This window comes from Leptodactylus fuscus, chromosome 3, assembly GCF_031893055.1.
Source record: "Leptodactylus fuscus isolate aLepFus1 chromosome 3, aLepFus1.hap2, whole genome shotgun sequence".
In the NCBI taxonomy this organism is placed as follows: Eukaryota; Metazoa; Chordata; class Amphibia; order Anura; family Leptodactylidae; genus Leptodactylus; species Leptodactylus fuscus.
Window position 1 is genome coordinate 109,256,168 of NC_134267.1, and position 26,196 is coordinate 109,282,363.

The 26,196-nt window shown below is 39.8% G+C and overlaps 1 protein-coding gene across 4 annotated transcripts in view; it reads right to left on the reverse strand.

Moving 5' to 3' along the window:
* SOBP (sine oculis binding protein homolog) overlaps positions 1-21,725 on the reverse strand; it is a 134,946-nt gene extending 113,221 nt beyond the window's left edge. For 2 of the 4 annotated variants that reach the window (XM_075268131.1, XM_075268129.1), the window contains exons 1-2: positions 21,254-21,725; positions 20,258-20,314 (exon numbers count right to left, since the gene is read on the reverse strand). In XM_075268131.1, coding sequence (XP_075124232.1) covers positions 20,258-20,314; positions 21,254-21,349 — 153 coding nt within the window. In that variant the 5' untranslated portion in view covers positions 21,350-21,725. The remainder of the gene's footprint in view (positions 1-20,257; positions 20,315-21,253) is intronic. The other 2 variants (XM_075268132.1, XM_075268130.1) reach the window with 1 other exon arrangement.
* Between the last annotated feature and the right edge of the window lie 4,471 nt (positions 21,726-26,196).

Genomic DNA, 26,196 nt, shown 5'->3' on the forward strand with positions numbered 1-26,196 from the left:
ATCTTTGGGATGTGGTGGAACGGGAGATTCGCATCATGGATGTGCAGCCGACAAATCTGCGGCAACTGTGTGATGCCATCCTGTCAATATGGACCAAAATCTCTGAGGAATGCTTCCAGCACCTTGTTGAATCTATGCCACGAAGAATTGAGGCAGTTCTGAAGGCAAAAGGGGGTCCAACCCATTACTAGCATGGTGTACCTAATAAAGTGGCCGGTGAGTGTATATCATACACTACAGACCCCCTGTAGTACTTCTGTATCATGACATCGCTGTATCCTACTTGTACATCATGTGTGCATATTGCCTGCACATGACATTTTTTGACGTATTTTGACACATGACTTATTTTGTTTGTTTCTGTGCTTGAGATCACAGTTACAAGGTGACCTATTTAGCAGAGCTAATAACTTCATTTATATAGCGCTAACATATTCCATAGCACTTTACAAATCATAGGAAACATGAACAGACAATATGAGACATTACAATGTGACAAAGAAATAAAGATATCAAACAGTAGAAGTGAGGGACCTGCATGGAACAAATTTTGACTTGCAATATTTTGGTACTGTCACATTAAATACAAAAAATCATAAGCTTTTCATGCTTGGAACTTGCTTATAATGTAGTCATGGTGGTGAGGATTTCCATTCCATATTTAAATGTAGGACCACATGGTTACCGGTCATCGCCCTAACAGTTACTTTATATATAGGCAAAAGGAAGGAAACTGCACACCAAAGATGCTTGAAGTGATTTTACACGCACAACGTGTTGGATACCAAAAACCTTTCATGGTGCATGTGATATTGTAGGATGTCGGCGTGGACTGAGAATCAGGTTCAATACAAAAGACTTTATGAATTCCTGGAGCAATGTTGATAGCGGTGCTCCAAGTCCATGCTAGCATCACATGCCAGGTGACACCCGAAATATTGTGACTCCAATAATACCAAACAACTCCAAAATATTATACAATCACCATAAATCTTTATTGAAAAGATTTAAAGAACATTCACTTCCTCTTGGCCTGACCAAGGCTCTCACATGGTCATGTGATGTTTGCCAGAGAAAGTAATGTGAGCAGAGCCGGATATGATGCAATTTTAGACGGGCGTACTTCACATATAGTAAATATGATATCCCTCTAGTTTTTCCTGTTAAGGTTAACAACTTGTTAAAGTCGTGGAGTATTTAAATGAGTTTATGGAATCTCATCTCATATCCTCCAAAAAAACAAAGCTGATATGTGTGAAACCGGTGTGGGACACTGCGGTAGTTATCCTGAAGCCCTGTTCTTTGGGGTGTAGCTCCTCTCCACATGCATTTGTATGTTCTTGTAATTCTTTGTAATGTACGGTGATTGTTATATTTTGAATTCTGTGGTATTACTGGTGTCACTGAATCTGAATCCGAAATGTTGTGTCACAATTTTAAACAGTGTTGTATTCACAGGATTGGAATACAATCACTTCAAGCACCATTGCTGTGCTGTTCCCTTGCTTTTGATTGTGTACATTTACATGGAAAGTGGTCAGCCCGCAGAAATCTGCTCCCAACACTCCAAGTTTGGAAGCTGTGCTGAATGATAACCGCATATAACACTAACATCAGGGCTGCATGGCTAAATTAATTCACTATTTTTTGGGATGAAAGGATCAGAAAAGTTGAATTTTTATCATGCCCGATTCTTTGCTCCCTGCAGAGATAAGACTCCATCATATCTGTCTGGCAGAAGCTGAAAATATATGCATTAGCTGAGCATGCATGTGTATGGGGAGCATATTAAAAATAGCTGTCACCCAAACAAACTATTGAATGTGTATGACCAACTAAATACTTTGCTGACAAATGTACTTTCAGCACAGTCCAAACCAAACAGAGTGGCAGTGAGCACATCACCAGCATCTGCCCGTTCACTTGATAGTGCTGCAACTGGAACAGGACCTTTAACAAATGTCAACCCACCCTAATAATAATAATACATTTTATTTATATAACGCTAACATATTCCACAGCACTGTACAATTTGTAGGGTTCAAATACAGACAGAAAGATACATTACAAAGAAAGTCATTTCACACAATGGGACTGAGGGCCCTGCTCGCAAGAGCTTTCAATCTATGAGGTAGAGGGGGTGACACAAAAGGTAGCAGGGGCGGCATCGGAGGCAGCATTGCTTATACAGTGGTCAATTTTTTAATAGAGGTTACTGTCATTACACAAACATAAAACTGTATGAGCCGTCACCAGTTGTGTCCTTTAACATGTGGATGGTGCTTGGACATATAAGTTAGCCTGAAATGGCATCATATCATGTGGGGTAATGTGGGAGCGGAGACAGAGGAGGGTTAAATTTTGGGGATTCTAATGATGGTACGGAAGGGTTTACATTAAGAATTGTGATAGGCCTGTCTGAAAAGATGTGTCTTTAGTTTGCGCTTGAAGCTGTAGAAATTGGAAGTTAATCTGATTGTCCGGGGTAGAGCATTCCAGAGAAGCGGTGCAACTCGGGAGAAGTCTTGTACACGAGCATGGGAAGTTCTGATAATAGAGGATTTAAGTGTTAGGTCATTGAGTGAACAGAGAGCACAGGTTGGGGCGGTAGACAGAGATGAGGGAGGAAATGTAGGGAGGTGCCGCATTATGGAGAGCCTTGTGGATGAGGGTGATAACTTTATATTGAATTCTATAATGAATAGGCACCCTACACATAGACAGTAATAAAAGTCCTGTCATGGGGGTTGGCAGTCTTTTTAAACTAACTCAAAACCAAGGAAAAATTTAGATTAGTATGTGCCCACAAAGGCAACAGCGACAGAAGCAAAATGAGGTATAACAGGCACAGGTACATGATAAAAGATGCAAAGAAAACAGCACAGAATTTTAAACAAGGTACTGTACATATTCATATTTATATCTGAATATATTCAGCAAGTGACTTGCCCTACAGTACAATGCATATTAGCTTCTGAATTACTTTTCTCTTTGTTGTACTAAATGTCTGGCAGCAAGCAGTACATTACATGCTTATTGCATAAGTTTTTTTTCTACTTTCTTGTACTTTAGTGCATTATTTTGCACAACATAAGCAGAATACGATTTATTTGGCAGATTTACTGCCCACTATGTGTTAGACTGCGTAACCTTACCCTAGACGGTCTGAAATGTACCAGATTAGTTTGATGAATGATGCTGGATGATAAATCTGTTGCATTAACTTGGTGCATGTTTGGTGCAAGGTGTCATCATAACGTTGACTGCGCACACAATCCACCAAGTCACACCACGGTCTCATGTAGTCCTGTTTTTGTACAATTCATAAAGCTAATTAAGGCTTGGGCCCCTTGTTGCGAATATGCAGCATTTTGGCTGCGGCAGAAACGCTGTGGCAAAAAGTGATGCATTTTACTACACCTGCAAAGTAGACGAGATTCTGGCTAATCCCATACATACATTGCAGAAAAAGAAAAAATCTGCAGTGAAAAAGATGCGTTTTTGAAAATTTGAAGCATGTGAATTATACCTGAGTGACTTATGCTGCAGGTTTTCAACATACAGTATTTCAATTAATGTTGCAGGTTTTACCAGCAGCTTGCAGCCTTTGGGAGCAGGAGAACCCACTATAATACAATAAAGTGAGCCACCATAAAATATCTGATTTAGGCTATGGACCCACATAGCAAAACACATTGGGTTTTTTCTACAGCGTTTGTCATTAAGTTTTTAACCATGGCCCCATGTAGCTATGCCCAGCAAAAAAATATGCAGAGAAAAATTATTTGGAAACATATCAAAATAATTTTGGCAGAAACTTGGCAGACTTCATTATAGTCTATGGGTGTCTGCAGGTATCCATGGGTGACCGCTTTTTAAGAGGATTGGTTTTAGTTTTTTGGGTTCCCAAGTGGCCCGAAGAACAGAAATCCAACGCAGATGTGAACCTAGCGCAAGTTGCTTGTGTGTATTCTTGAATCAATATTCATGATTTTGAAGTCAATGGAAGAAGGGCTGCAGAAATTTTGACAACTAATGTCTCTCTACAGTACATGCTCTCTAGCTTATTGAAGCCATTTAATGCCAGCGTGAATCCACGCCAGTCACTACAGTCCTCTGACTCAATCAATAGGCTAACACAAAGGAGTTTTTAATGCATGGAATACAGGTTGCTGAAGAAAACAGCCGCAGGCAACCTTAAGAAGAGAGAAGTTTTAGCCATGGTCAGTAGCTCTATAAATCCTTATTAATATCTAGCAGTAATTGTAGGTTACTGTAACCAAGCAGAACACTTATGGATATGAGTCTAATTTCCCTGTAAGTGTTATAGTAAGGATTACAAGTAAGGATGAGACTGTAAAGTGTAAATATGATATATAGATTGTTCAGGTTTCTCAGACTGTGTGTGGAGACTCATACTCACAGTATCTCAGCTATTTATGATACTGTCAGTCACTATTGTGGGACTATTGTCTCGTCATGATTACACCGCAGGTTACTAGTCCCGCAGCGAGGCAGTGACTTACAGCCTATAGGTAACTACGAGTCTGGAGAGAAGTCCTTGGAATATGGTGAATATACCGACTATTATCTGGACCGGCATCACATAGGGGCAGTAAGCCTTAAAGTTAATACATACATTTTTGTAAGATATCTTAATTTGCTTTTTTGGGGTAAATTAATGTTTTGGTTTTTTTTATCCAACTTTCATATTCATCTTGATGAGACTTTAAGCCCCATCTACCAAATGCAAACCCATTCGGATGTACAGAAATGATTTTCACTTATATATATGAATACATCCTTAAGATTTTCATACATTTTTCAATATATTTCAGTAAATTAAAATACACCATCTTACTACAAGTAGACTAGCTGATCTTGATGGATCTGATTATGATTTTAGTTTACTCAGAATATCATTTAGGCACATTGAACAAGGACACATGAAGTGTTCTGAACTTGTTCATACATGGCATGTTATTAAAATACAATACTTAAAAAAAAAAACATTCTTATATTACAAAAAATATAGATTTGAAGGTATCACAAAGATCTTGATGGGGTCAACTATTTCTTATATATTTAATTCAGATTTATTAAATTCATCAATTGCAATGCTTATGGGGAAATGTATGGCCAAATCTGCAGTGAACTATGAAAATGTTGATGAGGATTTCATTCCATTCCTGTAGGAGAAATCTCTCACTGCGTCAGCCTATTCACACAACAGGACAATACTATGCACTCAGTGCTAAACAGACATGGAAAAAATAGCAAATCGATTAGCAGCAGTTTATTGACGGTTTCTAGATGAAAGCCAATTGATTTACTGTGTAAAAATAAAGTCAAAACTAAGTGAATCAAAGGGTAAATAGTGCCAATAGCGCCAATGTTAATCAAATATGGAGCTTTAGGTAGCATCTTTACTTAAAAGAGGAATTGGCAAATTTTGCTTGAATGGGTAAGTTGTTATTATGCGATCTGTGGTCAACTAGTTGATACTTCCAACTTGTGTGGCCTCCTAAACCAAACCTTTTATAAATATTGCTAGAGGAACATATAGTGCTACTGAAGAGAAGGAAAATATAACTGTTTTGGCACCACATACAGTGGACTAAAAAGCCAGCTGCTATTATTATCTACATTTTACATGGAAGATGGCTAAGGCCACACGTAGCAAAATGCAGCAAAAAAACTGTGGCAGAAACTCATAACATTTTTTTCAACAGAATTTGTTTTCCTCTTCGAATTTTCTCCCCTTATTATACCTATAGGGAAAAACGCCAGTGTTTCGGCAGGTATAATTGACATGCTGCACTTTTTTTGAAGATTTTTTTCTGCAATGGTTGGATGGGACTGGCCAAAATCCCATCCACTTTGCACTTTTTCGCAATGTGGGGCTCCATCCTATAAGTGATTGTTCTAGTAAAACATTAAAATGCAGTTTTTTTGCAGCTTGTTTCCCACAATGTGTGGATGAGATTAAGCAAAACCTCATTCACTTTGTTGGCATTATAAATTGCAGCACTTCTGAAGCAGACAAAAATGCTGCATTTCCGCAATGTTGGGCTTTGGACTTAAGGCTGAATTCACAAAAGGTTTTTGTTGTGTTTTACTAGTTCACTGGGAAAGCTCCTAATATATATGCTACAGAAAGGATTTTTTCGCGAATATGTGGCAGATAGCCAAGGCTGAAACTTGGATTTCTGCTTTGGATGTGCAAATGGACCCACCCACGGGTTAGCCCTATTGTGATAATGGAAATAATGAATATGCTGTAAAAAGTGCAAAGTATTTATTTATTTGCCAGTCATATGCAATACTGGTAAAATATCAGCAAAATCAATCAGCAGTTAGGAGTGGAATCTACAGCTTACAGGGAGTCTATCATTGCTATTTTTTAATATTATCTAAACCTATTTTCATGTAGCCTTTAGAAAGGCTATTATAGGCATACTTTTTGTTTCTATTATGTTGCTGACAATTTCACAAAAAAACGGTTTCTTCTTATGCAAATCAGTGTTGACATACAGGGGGCATTCCCCGTGTGCTCTGAGCACACCTGCGCCATCGGCCTAGACCTGCATCTCCGTCCCCTTCTTGATTGTAGTTGATGTCTTCTCCTCCTCTTCTTTGCTTCCTTCTTACACGAGCAGGCGTACTACTCATGTAAGAAGAAATCCAAGATGGCGCAAAGAGCATGCGCTGTACGCTCAGCCACTTCGGCAGAGCAGATAGCGCATGCGCAGGATTTGCTGCTTACTCAACGAAGAGGAAAAGAAGATGAAGGTGGCATTCCAATGATGACGATGGAACGCCACTTGTGCTCTCTGAGCATAATTCGCATATGGGCATAAAACTTATTTTTTTCGAGAATGGCAGCGAGCAGAAGATAAATAAAGGAAGGAGGAGTAGAGTAGCCTTTATAAAGGCTACTCCAACATGCATTCAGTTAAAACTGTGTTTTTGCAATGAAAGACTCCCTTTAAAGATAGAGATTAACATTTATTTTCTAGGGAAAAAAATACATTTAATCATGTGGATAAGATAAGTAAACATCCAAATAGTACAAGATAAGAAAATGTCTTCTTTAGACTGTGGGTTTCATTTACAGGATTTCTGTGTTACAAACCAAAAGGGCGTGCATATCCTTTTGAAGCGCCTTTTGTCAATGGACTCTGTGTGGCCCAGACCCTTGTAACTGATTTTTTTCATCTCCATAATTTTAAATTCACTCAACGATACAATTTTACTAGAGATCAATGTAGTCATTTCACATTAAAATCACAAATAACCTGTAATTGGTGAGCTGTGCACATCTGTGCCTGGTATCTGTATGTTGCAAAATAAAAACAATTTGTCAAAAAAATGGAAACAAACGGTTACACGGCGCATAGTAGAGTCAGTCTTTTATGACTGATCTATCAATAAGTATCCATCAAAATACTGTCTGTTTGCGTCCGTTAGCGTCCATTTATGGTGGTTCAAATTTTTTCCACCTTCAACAAACGGACTACAAAACGGACAGAAACTGATAACTATCCATTGGTAATCTGTTTGCGTCTGCCTACCTGCTGTCCATCGTGTGTCCTTATTTTTTGGACAAAGCAAAAGTGCTGCAAGTCTGACTTTGGTCTCCGTTCAAAAGAGCGAATATTGTTGAATCCCAAAAAAAAAAAAAAAACTCCATCCATACCTGTGTATTGTTTTAAAAACTCAATGAAATAAATGGGTTTAAAAAAAAAAGTTCTAATCAGTCTTTATGGTCTTTCAATGGATCACAAAAACTAATTAGGTGTGCAGACACCAATGCAGATGAGAAGCCAGCCTTAGCCCCCTTGCAGACGACTGTATGAATGCTCAGTGTGCTATATGGGTTTTTCCTGGATAGCACACTGACCCATTCATTTCTATGGGCCGATGCATATGACCGTGAATTACACGGTCCCGTGTACAGACCGACAGTCCGGGCTGAAAAATATGGAACATGTCCTATTCCTGTCCAATCTTGCGGGCCTACTTCTGCGGCTGCTATTCATTGAATGATAGGGGCCGTGGAAGCTCTAATTATATCTGTGTGTGTCATGCGCAACCCAAGTCGTTCATTCACAGCAGCCGGTTAGCAAACAGTCGTCTGCAACCGACTTAAGAGACTGAATTTAAATTTGCTGGGTTGCACTGTACTGAGCTGCTTATAGCATCCATGTTATTTTCATTGTGTTTGTAATACTTGGAAAGCCTCAATAAATGTTGCCCAATTAAAAAAAAACAAAAAAAAACAAAAACACAGTTAGAGATTTAGAATACTCTAATGTCACTGTACAAGTGACTGCAGACTTGCTCCTGATTTCAGTTTTGGATGCTTCAAAAAATAAAAGTCAACAATGGCCAACAGACCCATTTGCCTACAATGGGGTCAGTCAAATTCCATCATTTTACCAGATAAAATAGCGCTGCATTATTTTCTTACTCAAATGTGCTAGAATTTGCAACTGAGCCTCCAATAGAGATGTGAAGACAGTCTTAAAAGGGTCGTCCAATTGCAGACCAATATTGAGAGAAATATAATTGATTTTACACTGAAAATTTTCCAATTTTCCAATATAATTTCTGTATCAATTCCTTGTGTTTTTCTAGATCTCTGCTTGCTGTCATTCATTCTGCTTACTTCTAGTGGATGAAATTCTGACTTAGGTCATGTGATATACAGTCCATGGTCATGTGATGTACACACAGGTGCACAGCTCATTATAGTCACAACACACTAATAATGAGTTATTAGGTAGTTGTCTGATTATTGTGTTGTGAATATAACAAGCTGTGCACCTGCATGTACATCACATGACCATGGACTGTATATCACATGACCATAGTCTGGTAGTAACAGAATGAATGACAACAAGCAGATCTAGAAAACTGTGAGGAATTGATACAGAAAGTATATTGGAAAATTGTACAACTTTTTATTATACAAACAATAACATTTGTCTCTGGATATTGTTCTGAAACTGGACGACCCCTTTAAGTCTTCTAGCATCTCTGCATTTCAGTCATTAGTCACGATTTTAGTTGTTAAATGTTATTTACAGCCTAATGAAAAGCTATGTAACTTTTTACTTTATACCTTGTCTTCCTATTTCTCACCGTTTCGAGATGAAAAGCTGTCCAGACCTAGCACTTCTCAAAACTGGAAGTTACAAGGCTTTTAGCTCCGCTTTATTTATTGACATTTTATACAGGCATTTTCCCTGGAATTTAGAAGATTTGTTGAAAATCCTATAGAGGAAAAAAAACGGACCCCAAAACAGTAGAAACAAATTGCACTTGCTTTTCATGTTTCATTATAGACTTCTCACTAACATTGAATGTACTATTGTAGCTGTCCCAAAAGAGATAACCGTCTTTTCTGGAATTTTTATACTCATAACCTATTCCAAACATAGGCCATCAATATCAGATTGGCACTTGTAGCCTCTTCTTAGTGACTTACATCATACCAATCACATGATCCTTTTTCTGCTCAATCCAATTCAATTGAATGGGACTGGGCTACTATACCAGGCACAGCCACTATGCAGTCTATGGTGCTCTACTTGGTATACAGAAAAAAGGCTGAAGCACTTGTATCTTCTGTAATTATTTAATTGTAAGATTTAATTGCTGTGCTAAGTCATCTGTGTAGGTTCGCAGCATTGTAACCAAGCAGATTTAACTGGTCATTCAGAACCAAGATAACCGTAGGATAGGTCATCAATATCAGATTGGTTGGCGTTACCGATGGAAGAGGCCAGGACAATCGTGTGAGTTAACTTCCTCTTCTCAGACCAGTGTCGCCATGCTCTTACAACCTTAGTGCAGTACAAAGCAATAGAATTGCATTACAATGTATAGTTCTGTGCTTGGTATGGAGTGAAGAGAGGCAGAAGTGTTTGCCTCAGCACTGTCACCACTTCAACTGGTTGTTTGGTGGGACCGCCGTGTCTTGGACCCCTTCTAGTCTGGTATTGATGACCTAACCTACAAATAGGCCATCAATATTAAAATTTGCAAATACTTCAATTTACAATATTCTAATCCTCAATTTTTTTCAAATAAAACAATAAATTGGAGTTAGTATAAGGTTGCACATATTTACCCACCATATGCAACAATCTGTACATGGATGCTACACATCACTACATGAGAAATCCCTGCATAGCAACTATCCTCATAATGACGCCCACCAGACCTGTCATACATCACAGTCCCCAGAACATTTCATTACTAATTTATTGATGGTAATTCATCAGGGGTCCCACCATATAAGTACTAGGCCAAGTGGAAGAAGCATTGATTTATTAGTAGCAATCATGAAAGTGATTCATGCTGTGATATGCGCTGCTAGTAATCATGAACCTATACAATAAGACATCACATTTACTTATATTATTTAAACATAAAGAAAAGCAGTCAGATCATAAAAGATAATAAATTCACTGCATTAAGAGACTGAGCAGAGAGGGGAGTGAGCGAGCAGGGAGACAATGACAGGTTCTGAGAGGGAAAATGATGTGTAGTAGCTATTTCGATGTGAACGCCCACTGGAAACACATTCTCAGATTGTTCAGAAGGCCATAGGGAGAAAAACACTCAGGAAAACACCCCTTCAAAGGCAAATATGCCTGAAGACATAACATAAAGCAAGTACACTGCTGCATATGAACTTGTTTTCCGTAGCAAACATCTGGACCAAAACACGAACTGTAAACTACAAACCAATCTAAGCGTTAAATAACAATGTGCATAAAGGTGATGGCAGGTTATAAATGGGTGAAATACATCAAAGATACAGTACTTATTATCAGTATGGTGCTTGTTGCACTACCATACATTACATGACGTCTTCAATAATGGGAATGTGTCTCACATTTACAAATGTTGTTTATGTGGACATTTTCTTGTCCATTTAATCAGTAATGACCAAGAAGTCTTATATTGGTTAGGATGGATGTAGACATTTCCATATATATTGTTAATCTGCATCGTCTTTAAATGCAGCGAGTTATCGATTTGTTGCTGGTGCCAGTTCTATTGACGCAAATGATCACTGGGAATTTCACTTGATCGCAGTACTGAAGGCTATATACAGAGATTTTATTAAAATATCTCTGGACTTGGATTCATAACCACAATATCTGTGTGCCCCTGTGGTCAAATCAAGGCTGGGGCAGAGTAGGGGAATAGATGAACATTGTTAATATAATAAAGTGGTAAGGATTATCATTTTTTATGATCATTTTATTAACATCTTGTACAACCCCTCCAATAATCATCCTTTAGACTCCATTTTGCAAACACACTGATTTCAATATGTCAAGTCACATATCTGTTTTTTTGACTATCCATTTTTGCACTATCTTTGTCCATTTTCAAGGACACATGGGACAAATAGAAATCTATGGATCCGTTTTTAACTAATGTGTTTTACACTCATTAAAAATGGATCAGTGTTTTGGGTCAAAAAAGAAAGACAAATAAAATTCATAATTTTTTTAATGACAATTAAAAATTGATGCAAAACGGATGGGAATGGGTACAAAACCGTTGGATCTGTCAAAAATATCACTATTGTGTGAATATGGTAATCTTGTATAGCATACCAACATACTGTAGCACAAGAAAATAAACCCTCCTTTATTACTGTCCTATATAATAACAACCTTTTCTTCTACCCAAACTGAAATGCCAGAATGCTGCAAACAACAGTGACAGATCATTATGACAGATACAGCCCCAAAGCAATATACAAGCAGATTGAATGCAGCAGAAACTCACACTGGAGCAAAAAAACCCTAAAAACATGAAAAAGAAAGAAGCCCTATTTCATATTAGTATAAAATATGTTTCCTCTAGATGCAGCTGGTAGCTCCATCTTAGTATCATTTTAGAATGATTTACAACACTGACAAAGAATATTGTTTCCGAGGCCTGCATCTAGTGTCAGCCTACTATGTGAATCCTTACCCCAGTTAACCATGCTGTGGAGAGAAGACCACCATTTCTGAACGATAGCCCCCATTATCTTTAAGCTGTAAATGAAATTGCCCAGAGCACTTTCCAGGCTATGAGCGCTGTGTCTATTGAATTAATACACTCCAGTGGGCTCAATATGTCTTACAGCCAATAGTACGTATCGCTTCAGCTGGAGCAGAGTGTTGATAAATAATCTCATATTTTATGAATAGGATTTTGAATTTGTTTCTTGCTGATGCACTACACATACATATATGCCATCAGTCAAATTTGACAGCCACTACAAAGTACCATTTTATGTCCCGACCTTACTGTTTTTGTACTATAGTTCCTATGTTAAGGACGTTCTTTTGAGTTTAGGAATTCTAATTTTTGGAATAGGCATCAGCAACTTAGACTCACATTATATATATATATATATATATATATATATATATATATATGTATTTATTTCCTGGAGTGTGGTTAAAAATTATACGATGGTAATAAAGAGGTACCCTTTAGACAGGGAGTACTTCATGACATATGGCAGAATTTCATGGATGGCGGGATCCGATCTCAGGAAACAACACCAAACATGCTTTTCTAACATATTTAGTTGTATTCTTAATAAAGTAACTATTTTGCTTCTTAGTGTTGTGCCATTCTTCTTATAATTGTATGGATAAATTGACAACTGTATACCACTAGCCAGGATGTATTCTGACACTATCCAGTCATTGCTGCCAGTGCTAGCCTGATGCCCCACTTTGAGAATTGTATACAGAGGAATAACAGTACAATACTGAGTTAAGGGTGCATTCACACTACGTAACGCCAGCGTGTATCACAGCCGTACACGCCGGCGCTACAGCAGGGCTGCCGAACACTTCCCATTCATTTCTATGGGAGCCGGCATGCGAGCGCTCCCCATAGAAATGAATGGAAAAAAGCAGGCCATTCATTTCTATGGGGAGCACTCGCATGCCGGCTCCCATAGAAATGAATGGGAAGTGTTCGGCAGCCCTGCTGTAGCGCCGGCGTATACGGCTGTGATACACGCTGGCGTTACGTAGTGTGAATGCACCCTTATAAGAAAATATGCTCCAGACTTGTTATTCGGTGGCAAACACAAGTGTTTACTACAGTAGACAGGAGGAGGCAGTGACATGTCTTTTTAACACTATGGTGTTAACACGGAGGAAAATGGCACTCTATTTGGTGCTGAATTTTCCACGCTGAAAAAAAAAGCCTCCCATTGACTTCAATGGATACCGCTCTCTTTTTTTCCACTAGCAGAAAAGGGAACCCACTGAAGTAAATGGGGGGCTTTTTTCAGCGCTGAAATTCCACACCGAATTCCTCACCATTTTCCTCCATGTGAATGGTCCCTAAATGCACTGCGACTCCTAGCACTGTGCAGGTAGTCCAGCAAAGTTCTGGTCACAAAAGTCCTGTTTTATTCCTTTAACAGAACTTCAACAAAAGCAATGCTGTGCAAGTGGCAAGAGGCCTCTGCCCATTTTGAAGCATCACTGTTCATACATAGATGTATTAAAGAATACAACTGTTTTTGAGTACTCCTTTAATATGACATATTTTCTACATATTTTCATATTTCATATTTACATATTTTCTTCAGTGTCCTAGTTATATGTTTTTATAGGAAAGTTGGCTGGCATCATTGCAGCTCCTATAGGGGTTGTCATCACTATTACTCGCATTACTACCGCATAGAATTGTTCAGGCATTAGAGAATCTAGAAAAACTTACAATAATATCAATTGTTACACCACCACCACCACCCCTCCAAAAAAAATGCAACTGAAAAAAATATGTAAAATGAAAAAGAAAAAAAAAAAAGTCACCAAATACAAATGTCGGATTGCATATAAAGTTTCATTCAATTCCAGCATCTCTTTCTTGGTGCATTATATTTTTGTCATAATATATTTTGAGTGTATATACTGCATATATATAATACTGTGCAAAACTTTTAGAAAGATATGGAAGAAAATGCGACACAGTATGAATGCTTTCAAAAACAGAAGTGCTGATAGTTTAATTTTCTCAATTAGCAAAGTAAGGCAAGCAAGTGGAAACTGGATGGTAACCTGGTGGACCTCATTATAGTCTATGGGGTCCGCGAGTTTCCACAGGAAAACGCTTTTTAAGCGGATAGGGTTTCCGTTTTTAAGGTCTGCTTGGGGAAACCTGAACGCCAGTGTGAACCTAGCATAAAGTGAATGAATAAATAAAAAATCTAAATCAAATCAATATTTGGTGTGACAGCATTTTTTTCACTCCTGCCTACAATGTTTGCACAGTACTGTGTATATTCAGCTCAATACAAGGATCATATAGATTTCTATTAAAGTGATCTCTTAAAGAGATTCTGTCACCAGGGTGAAGCCTATTATACGAGCAACACGGTTGTATAGGTCAGTCTCCTCTCATTATAATGCTTTTTCCCATTTGTTGCAGAGAATAATTTATTGCAGAATATGTAAATGAGCAATGTGGAGCACCAAGGGTGGCTCGGTTCCTCTTCACAGCTCTAATACTTCCTCCTTCCCCTTCTTTAAGTGACAGGGCCAGGAGAGATTTCTGCTTAGCTCTTTGATCCTGTCACTCAAAAGTCGTGTTCACACATGGTTTTTTGGGCTGCATTTTGACATGAAATCCACGCCAGAATCCAGCTAAAAAAAACGCCTCCCACAGAATTCAGTGGGTTCCTTTTTCTGCAAGTGGTTTGTTCTCATTAATGGAAAAAAGTGACAAGACCTTTTTTGAGGCAAAATCCATGGCTGAATCAGCCGTGGACGTCCGCAGCGCGACACTCCCTCCCGACTAGGCCCATTCATTTGGGCCTAATCCGGAGCAGAATGCTGTGATTGGATGCCGGTATCCAGTCGCAGCTAGCCGTTTTTTGGACCAGATACTGAGGCTGCCTCCGCCTCAAGATCCGGTCCAAACCCCCTCCCCCCCAGCTACAGAAGGTAGGTGGGAAGGAGGGCTTTCCTGGGCAGTGTGTTGTATACCAGTTTGCAACAATGGAGCCATCATCATTGCTCCAAAATGCTCATTTGTGTATTGTGAAATAAATGAATATCTCTGTAACAGTAGAACAAAGTTTCATGGGGAAAAAATGTTATATTGAGGTGTGGCTGTCCTATCTAACTGTCACTGGTTTAATATGCTTCACCTTGGTGACAGACTCTCTTTACAGACCGACTTGCCTGAAAAATAACCAATGTATGTTAAAAATTTCTCCCAATTATGTGACTGCTATTGGGAGTAGAAGAAAGCAACGAGGGCAGTTAGAGATAGCTGAGGGGGAGAAATGTGATAAAGGTCACTGTAAGGTAAACATATTTTTTATGTTTCTCCAATTGAAATATAATATGAGGAAACTATGCAGAGTCATGCACTTTTTGAACACAGTGTTGTATTGTATCACGTTTATATTTGCTACAACTGTCATGTACATTACATGAATGATAAGCTAATGAAACATAATATCCGTCAGGCTAAAAAAGCAACAAGTGTTAGCTTCTAATCAAAGTGAAACTGCCATGTCAGATGTAAAACAGGCAGTTTTTCAAATTGGATATGGACTGGAGCTTATACTTTCTCACGCTAAAGGTGGCAATGAATAGACCATGTTCTAGTATCAGAACACTCATCCGCAAAGCAAAAAGTTGAAGGTTATTTAACTATTTATGAATCTGAGTATCATCCTCACAGAAAACTAAAAATTAATTTGATTCCTCATAAAATCTACAGATATAGAAAGAATTCAGGTTAAGAGGAGTCTAATAAATTACTCGATAGACCTATAAAAAAGACTTTTCCAACAGTGTTCATTATCAGGCAGACTGGTATGTCTACATCCACCTTGAAGGAGTATTTCCATCTTAGAAAGTGATGACATATCATATATCATTGGTGTAGAACTGCATCCTCTTTACTGTTTTTGCCACCCACTGTACAGAGTGGTGAACTACGGCCCCACACAACAGCCACAGTTTCCTGTGCTGCCTGTTGGCCAAGATGCCACTATGCAGGGAACCTTAGTAGAGAATGCAATGCTATACCAGTGCTGAAGTTCTTTTCATTCTTAGGACTGAGGGTTGGCATAGGCTTCCAATATGCTATCACTTTATAAGATGGATATTCCCTGGGTTCTTACAGTACAGTTTTGGTGCAGTTTTTTAGGTGCTACTTTGGCAGCTAAGCTCCAACCCCCCCAAATAGAGCTAGAACAAATGTGCTGAATGGATTTTTTGAGCACAGCCCCTTCTGTTGCTACTTTATTCAGGTGCAACTGCAGTGCTTCAACCTGGTGTCTACTTAGAATAGCTCTGAAAGTTGAAGTGGGATGGAGTCCAATAGCATGTTGAGAACATGAGAGTCATAGCACCCATAACTCCATTCATTGATTTGATATGTCGTAAAAAAAGAAGATAAGAAATTGTGCATAAGAGTACAAATAAAAAGGATTATTCATTATTAGAAAAAATGGCAGCATTCTTTACATCCATGTTCTATAATCATGGATAATCCCTTTGACTTTAAAAAGTGTTTTCAGGACAATGAAATTTATGACCTTAGGATAGGACATCGCTATGAGATTGGCAGGTGTCCGATACCCAGCACCTCTGTAGATCATCTGTTTGAAGAGGCTGCAGGGCCACCTTTTCTTCACTGAGGAGTTACATGATCTTCATTTGTCATAGGGCCATCCTGCAGCTTAGTCCCATTTTAGGTGGAAAGGCCCCAACAAGTTCCCAAACAACACTAATCTGATTATTGATGACCTATCCCAAGGGTTGGTCATAAATATCATAGTCTCATAAAACCACAAGGAGTTGCCTGGGACCTGAAGGTAATTGATACTGATGACCTATCTATAGCTCTGCTCCTATACAAATACAAGGCACCCCAACCTAATCTTAGTGCCAGAATAGGGTCCTACTCAATGGTAAGTCTGAATCACTTAAGGATCTCTATTTGCAATCCAAGTAATTAAAACGTTTCGGTCTTGCCTCAGACCTTCTTCAAGCAGTCAAACTACTAGTGAGGAAAAACACTGGGAAAAGTGGGGGCTGTAGTGGTGTTATTTTTTGCTATAATTCAAGTGACTGGGAGCAGGGCTGTAGTTCCACACTCCACTGTTACCACGGTTTCCCCACACCATTGTTATGCTAAGGCCCCACGTTGCGGAAACGCAGCTTTTTTTGTTGCAGATTTTGATGCGATTTTTTGACCCAAAGCCAAGAATGGCTACAAAAAGAATGGGTACTCTATAAAAAGTTCTTATACTTCTCCCTTCTGCTCAATCCATTCCTGACTTTGGCTCAAAAAACCGCAACAAAATCAGAAACAAAAAAAGCTGCATTTCTGCAATGTGGGGCCACAGCCTTACACGGTTATGCTGTACACTGTAGTAGTGGTACCTCACACAGCTGCCCCGTTCCTGTTCACTTGAATAAGATAAGATAATCCTTTAATAGTCCCACATTGGAGAAATTTCAGCATGTTACAGCAGCATAGTAATAGAGGTACAGGATAATACACAGTAATAGGAATAGGAACTGACTTTGACTCTATTCCTAGTATATGGCTTCAAGCAGCCAAAATACCTGAATCGGCCGGGGTCTAAGTGAAGGACCTTGACTGATCTGTTATTGATGACCTATCCTTAACCTAAGTCACCCATATCCATTACCTTCAAGTCCTGGACTACCACTTTAAGTTTCACGTCTGCGTTTGTCTTCAAAAAATTAAAAGGTCCGTTAACTGCTCCAAAATGGCAACTTGTGAACACAAATGTGGCATTAATTATGATATGCATCAGAAGGCATATGTACTGTATATTTCTAAAACCTGGTATGGTTCTAACACCAGTATCATATAAACCAAGAGGTAACCAGAGTAGCACAATGCCATTTAATCTCTACCTAATTCTATACAAAATGTGGGTAGCTGCAGTTTACAGCTTGGATTGAATGAGCAAATTGTTACATTATGTCATTTGTCTATTATTTGTCAGTGTCATAAGTATGTCTGGAGAAGCTGACTGTCATCAATTAACTCATTCTCCTCTGGAAAGTCTTTGGAAGGGTTAATAAAAAGTAATAGTCTTGTATTACTGTGAGGGGGTAGACAGGGAATCAGTGTGCACACCAGTTCTTTTTCTTCTGTTAGCAGGGAGAGGCAATTCAATCCAATGCGGTTTGAAACATGAGTAGGTCACTGTACACCATGATAAAATTCCCTAATCCCTGGGCCAAATTTCCCTGAGGAGGCCTCCTCCTACCCCTTTACTTTCCAAGCTGACTTTTCCATTCCCACTCTCGTGTTTCCCTCTCCTTCATTTCTTTCATTTCCCCTACCTTAAAGCCTTGATACCCGATCTGTGGCCAGTGCTCATGTTTCAGTTTTTACAGCTTAGACCGTCTATTGCTGTATACATTCCTTTCTTTCTGCTCTGCAGTGATTACTTACCAGGGCTTATTTTACACTAGTCCAGATGAAAGCTGCTCAGATGAAGGGAAACATAGCCAGGCTGTTTGAACATTACAGATATGAAACTACACAAGAGCACATTGTGTCCTTCTTGACATTTTGTATCAAACTCATTTTGCTATTTATCCAATACATGCTTACTGTATTCAGTGACCAAGTTAAAAAAAAAACAAACATAGACATACACAAGTTATGTCCATTTAGTTTATAGTCTGTATACAGTAAGGCTAGGGCTACATGACGCCATGAAATCATGGGCCAATCATTTTAAGATCATGGCTCCAACACAACTGTAGGTGTTTCCTTAGGGTCCTAAAATTTCAGTCAACCATGAACTTATCTAATAAATTCTGACATGGATAAAACATTGTGATAACGGCAGGGTTGCTTACAATTCTTCTTCTATAATAATATATTTTCTATAGACTGTATGTACTGCACAATTTGTCAAGTAGTGTAAGGTACTAAGTATTAAAACACATATAAGATATAAGATGCTTAATATTCTCTGCAACCGATTGTTAATAAAACTGTGTGAAGGACTGCCGATTGACAACCAATATGGCTGCTACTGAAGTTGTCAGACTCCTGATTACTTAAGTTCACATGGGGACTTTGGCCGCTACATGTATCTATCGCCAAAGATTGTAGTGTAGCAGCAAAGTTAGCTAAAGCCTGCTGAGTTTTTGCAACGGTTGTGTTGCAGTTGCAGCAACGTGTGGATAGTTCAACACTGTGCATGTAATGTTGCCATGTGGTCCTAGCCTAAGTATTCAGAAGTCTAGAAAAGCTATGTGACAACTTCAATGACAACCATACTAGCATATTATCTTTTTACAATTTTAATTGTTTGGGGGGGAAATATTTGCATACTTCCTTAAACATTCTGATCAAAGTTGCCATTAGCCCTAGTCTAAATCTGCTTAACCATGCAAAGATCCTTCTCCATGCTTGTATGCCTACAAGCTCAAGAGTGACCATACTTTGAATGACAACCTTCTTTGAGTGATCTGCAATGGCAGCCATATTGGTCGGCATTCAGCTTTCCTGAACACAGATATAAACAAGTCTAAATAAAACTTTGACTGTACACTAGAAGTGACCCCTTTACTCTCTACAGTACTTTAATAACAAAGTAAAATTAAAATACATAATAAAATACATTAAAACATAATAATCACCCCTCCTGTGCATTATTGTTGCAAATATATTGAACAGACAACAGGCTGTCTTCTTCAATGGAGACCATAGATAGCAGAACCCCAATGAAAAGTAACATTATAGGAGAAGGAAAGTCTCTTCGTCACTATAAGGTTCAGTCCGTAATACTAAAGCATCAGTTAAAAATAGTGTAATTTTCCCCCTTACAATGTTGTTTTTGTTTCATCCCCACTAGTTCAGACAAACATCTGCTATGAAGAACAACTATCTCCCAAACCACTGAGAGTGCCTGCAGCCAAAATAAACAAAACAAACCCAGAGGATCCAGCACAGTCAGCCTTTATATCCAGCCAGGATAACATTTCACATGTTTTGATTAAAATTAGCTAATTTGTAATTCTAGAACCTATGTTAAAAGCTGCAATCCATATAGATCACATTAAGCGATGGCTTAGAGCAGCCAATGACAATGTGATAGATTTAGGCAGCCCTGGAGGGGGGGAAGGTGCAGGAAGGCAATTAACCATTTCAATTATAGTTTATGTTTTGTATTCAGAAAAATAAAACAGACCCTCTGAGTTGATGTGGAGAAATGCCTGTCCACTTTAGACGATGTGCAACCTGAAAACTGAAAAATACCAAGGATCACTGATTTGGAATGGAAATGCCACATTTGCCATCAGAAATTTACATAGATTTTCAATCAGGAAAGACAGATATGTAAGTCTATAAACTGAAACAGGGCCTCTTGGTCACCTAGCCCGGGCTCTCCATCTCCAGCGACATGCACATTTCTTATAATGGAAGTTGTTTTTTTTTGGTAAATCCTTAGTGACACTGTTTGGGATCTTTTACAGTTGACTTTTTCACTTTTTGGACTCCTTTACGCTAAAAGAATTGTGTACTATGGTTTGTCCTTCTCTGTAATGAAGGACCAGATTGAGAGCAACCTCTAGACTCTAGAGAACATCTGGGTGGCCATGGCAGTGCAGGACTACTGCACACAACATCCTCCCCTGGGATCTGTCATACACGTGAAACAACAAAAACACTATAAATTATAGAAACACTATAGAGGCGACAAGTTATTTTAGGTGGATTACTCCTAACTAGAAGAAGACACAGCTGCCTAGAAGTAAGTAAGGTAAGCTTCGTCTATAGGAAAAGACTTTCTAGCCTGAAACAGATATGGAAAACTTGTGTTTCTGATGTTTTTGTTTTGATGTCAATGTGCTGAATATTGTTATGGCATTCGGAGCGATAGCTTCTGGGTTTGCTATGGTTTGTTTCTAATTGTCTATAGGTAAGATGTGAGGTTCCTACAACTGACTGACTGCAGGAGCGTAGCCAGTGCAATGCATAGAGCAGCATGCAGTCCATTTACAGCGTCACCTTCAGTGACATAAATTGATAGCTGGTCAATTGACAGGACATGAGTGTGTGAATGTGTCCTGAGCCCAGGAGGGAGGCGGGGCTGAGACATTCAATGCATCCTGCACAAAATGACAAGCACCTCTACATTAGGTTATCATGGGAAAGGTACCCTGACAAAGAAGCAGCCCCTTACCTTCATCTCCTCGTTGATCTCTCTCTTCACAGGGTGTGCAGGCTTTCTGCTCCTTTTATTTTCCGGTGGTCTTCCCTCTTTTTCCATTTCTGCCATTTTTTCTATAGTTTGGGCTGATGAAATGGCTGCGTGAATGAAAGAGTATTGATAGGATGGTGGAGCAGGAAAGTGGAGTGGCTATTCCCCCTCTATCTAGAGGTGAAAGACGTCAGGGACTGTGTGAGGAGGGAGTGCTGGGGATGCCAGGCTGCTGGGCTGAGAGTGCCCTGCTGTCAGGTCAGCCATCTTCTGCCTCTGGCTCTGTCTGCATTAGTCCTCTCAAGCTTGCTGCTTGTTGCTTTGTGTATGTGTGAGTGGGTGTGTGTGTGAGAGTGTGTAGTGCTGCTGCCTCCTCACTGTGTGTATGTGTGTATGTTTCTGTGACTGTACGAGAAAGAGAGGGAGGAGAGAGACACAGAGAGAAAGCTCCTTGTGTGGAACAGCGGAGGGGGTTACTACCTCCCAGGCTGGGAGAGGAGGAGGAGCTCGGAGCTGCCAAAATCTCATCCTCTGCCCCCTTACGCTCCAAGTAGTGCTAGACACATCTGGATGATGTGCATGGATGGAGCAGCGCTATGTCTCACACATTATTAGCCCTGAGTAGGCACTCATGTAGCAGAGCTGAAGATGTCCTGTCTTCTTTATGTCCTGACTGACTTTATCATAATGCAGCTCGACAGAACATGACAACAAAGCAAAGAACCTACATAGAAGTAACAGGAGGACATTCATTAGAAACTGAGACTCATTTAGGTTATGGACTTATTTACTGCCATACTGCTTTATATACAAGAAACAACACATACAAACAATAAGGTGAAGCAATACAAGTGGAGACATAAGGAGAGAGATGAGATATCAACGTTTCAAGGGTGGACAAAAGATGGATAAGATGAGAGCTGACCAGCGGCTGTAGGGGACACTTCAGGCAGATGTGTCAGATCTGCTTAGGTCATGACAACAATCCCTTTGTTTCCTGTGGTGGCGATATGAGTACGACACAATGTCCCCAGCAGAATTTCGGATATGAAATGTCATTAGATTGCTTCATTTACATAATTGTGAGGACAAATGAATTCTTATAAACAACACTCATGGGTCAAATAAAGCTGGAAACAAAATACGTTCCTGCAATGTAGTCACAAAAGTCAGTAAAAAATAGCAGGTACACATAACCATCTATTAAAATCCCATCTACTATATCGTGATTGGAAATAGTTGGACTTTCTCTTGTGTTTATGCATTCTGAATACTCTAGATGGTTTTCTATGGCATTACTATATGCCAGTTTGTATAAATTGTAGGAATATATTTTAAGACATCTTTTCCACTTACTAATGTTGTTTAATCTCAGCCTGATACAAAAGCTGGAGACACCTATCAGAGCAAGATGAGAGCAAGGCAAGCTGCCTCCCCTTGCTGGATGTGACAGCTGGATATAGAGGAGGGAGTGATGAGCAGACGTGAGGAGCATACTAAGCTCCTTGGTCACACTGTCACTGATGAGGAGGATGATAAGGCAATGTCCAGGGTGATGTTCATTCCAGCCAGTGAGCACTGAGATGGAGAGGATGAGAAGAGATGGGGCCATATCTCTGTCACTATAGCAGCAGCTTTTGGCGAGAAGCATTAAATTAACCTAGAAGCTAAACTGATATACGCAACCGTTTTTTTCATTTATCAGTTATAAAAGTACTAACTGTGCAAATGTAAATATCTAAATATAGTACTATTATATTATATTCTGTGGATATTCATATCCACTGGCTAACACGGTACAAGGATATTTTTTCTTATACAATTATATTCTGTAACAATGATGCAGTGGTCCCTTTTATACAGAATGAAGCTATTATATTCATTATTCCCATGTCTTCTTATATGCATAAGAGAGATGTAAGCAATATAGGATAATATTAATTAGACACAAACAATAATCCACATTTAATTGCCTGCTACTATAAAATAAATAATGTAGCACATCTAGTGTAAATCTAACATCAGTGCCTATAGTAGCCCACTACACAGGAAGCAGACTGCAAATCTCATTTATGTAAGTGAGTGGTGGTACTACAAATAGCCTCAAATCTATGATAACAGCAGGCAAATGCAGAGGTGTCATCCTACCCTGGCTAAGCCATGGCTGTTTCTCATGGTGTAGCTCATTCAAGTGTAAGAATGAAATAGTAGAAAATGAGTCTCTGTTCATATATAGATTTTAGCTTCATAACAGGTTTAATTTTGTACCATTCACCAAAATTTACCACTGATTCAAAACTGTAGTGTAAGCCCCTGAACTGTAAAGATATAGATATACAGTTCGTCACGCAGTGACTCATTTTGGTTCTGAAAAAAATGTTTGAAAAAAATATGTGAAAAAAAACCCTTGCCCAGCCACTGGTACGACTCTAACTATGCCCCTCTACTTTCCAACATCAAATCTCTACGAGAATCTTGGCATGTACCATATATCTCATAGACGGGCAGAACTAACTTACTGAAAATGATGGTCCTACCTAAGATATTATACCTATATCAAACCCTCCCTATCCCTCTTCCCCTAGCTTTTTTCTCTTCCATATGCAGATTATTTTCAAAGTATGTCTGGCGTAACTCATGTCCTAGAGTGGCGTTCCGCACTCTTACCAGACCTAGGAAGTTGAGTGGCATGGGTCTACCAGATATCAAAAATATTATCCTGCAGCGCAACTTGCAAGGACCCTTGACTGGTTTCAGAGGGAGAATCCATGTGCCAGTGGCAGAAGCCATTATAGACCTCCCCCTTACTGCAATATTATGGCTCCCCCCCACCCAAACAGCAAAGCAAATCCTCGCTCCTAATGTATTAACATCAGCAGTCTATGACTCCTGGCAGTGGGTGTGGTGACTACTTTCTTTACCGCCAGGCCTCTGCCCTCTCAGGTCCGTTCAGGACTTAATCCTATCGTAATCAGTTTTTGGTCTTGGCTCCCATTGTGCTGAAGCACCTTCTGCGGCTACCTTATGAATCTTCTTACTCTGAGTTCACACAACACCGCCTCTCCTTCCAGATTAATTTTCTAATCATATCAATTGACTAAGGCGCTATACCTGGGAGCACTGACCCTGGAGTCTAGCAATCGCACTATTTCATGGCTAGAGCAGTTTCTACTCGGGAAGCAAAGTATGCCAAGACCTCTATTTACTCTCTACTCCAACCTTCTGCGCGAACTATGCATATGGGTTTCCCTCATATGCACAAAAATGGGAGACATAACTTCAAGTGTCCCTCACCCCTGGAGAAATATCCTCTGTCCTTAAGAGCTCCATGGGCCCTTCTAGATGTCTTGCAAAAGATGAGCTTTAAATTGGTCACCAGATGGTATAAAACCCACTGTAATTCTTAAGTTCTATCCTGAGTCTTCCCCTATGTGTTGGCACTGCCATAAGGCCCCAGGGTCTTATCTGCTGTAAGCCGATGGCTGGTCAGGTAATGGAGGGGGTGTACATCTCACTCAGACTACTCAGGTGGGTGAGGTGAGAAAACTCCAGGAATGTTTGTTCTCAGCAGACAACTTTCGTCTGCTGAGCATTTTGGTAAATGCTCAGTACTGGGCTGGATTTTTAGGAATGACAGGTAGGATTGGTAGTGGGACCTGTCATTCCACCCCCCTCTAGCCCACACTTTGGGGATGTTCCGGCAGCGACTCAGCTGCAGAGAGTCTCCTCGTCAAGGAGGCTTAAGAAGCCAGCTCCACCAGCAACACTTTGGCAGAGCTTGGCTGCAGAGCCAACTGAGAGGTCATATTTGTGGAGCTGTGTCCTGAGTGATTCAACTGGTTTTTGGATTTTTGTTATTCTAGGTGAGGTAATCTATTCTATGTTTAGTTAGAGCCTAGCTGGGCAGGGATTTATTTTTGTATTGTTTCTTTTCGTTGCTGCGCTACATTTTTGAGTGAATATAAACTCTACCTTTGTTTTGGACTAAAATAAACTGGACTTGTGTGTCTATGACACCCCACCTAGCGACCCCCGACCCTGACACTGCATCAGTGACGTAACTAAGAATGGCAGGGCCCCCGTGGCGAACTTTTGACATGGCCCCCCCCCAACCGACACCGACGCCGAAGACCTCGACCGACCCCTTCCTCCGCACTCTATTATGCCCTGCACACAGTATTATGTCCATTAGTGGCCCCTGCACACAGTATTATGTCCATTAGTGGCCCCTGTACACACTATTATACCCCATAGTGGCCCCTGAACACAGTATTATGTCCCATAGTGGCCCCTGCACACAGTATTATCCCCCATAGTGGCCCCTGCACAAAGTATTATGTCCCATAGTGGCCCCTGAACATAGTATTATCCCCCATAGTGGCCCCTGCACAAAGTATTATGTCCCTTAGTGGCCCCTGCATACAGTATTATGTCCCTTAGTGGCCCTGCACACAGTATTATGCCCCATAGTGGCCCCTGCACACAGTATTATACCCCATAGTGGCCCCTGCACACAGTATTATCCCCCATAGTGACCCCTGCACACAGTATTATGCCCCATAGTGGCCCTTGCACACAGTATTATACCCCATAGTGGCCCCTACACACAGTATTGTCCCCCATAGTGGCCCCTGCACACAGTATTATGTCCCACTGTGGACACCCATAAACAATTATTATACTCTGGGGTCTTTTCAGACCCCAGAGTATAATAATCGGAGACCCGGGGGAATAAAAACAGGATCGGCAAGTAAATAGGGCCCGTAATGGCCTATTAAAAAAAACCTAAAAAATGCAGCGGTAGCGGCTGTCACCGGGCCCCTCAAGTGTTTGATCCCCTTATACTGGGCATCCAAATATCATCTTACAGTATCTCACTTTCTGTGGAAAGTCTCTCAAGTAGCCCATATGGAGGAACTCTCCCA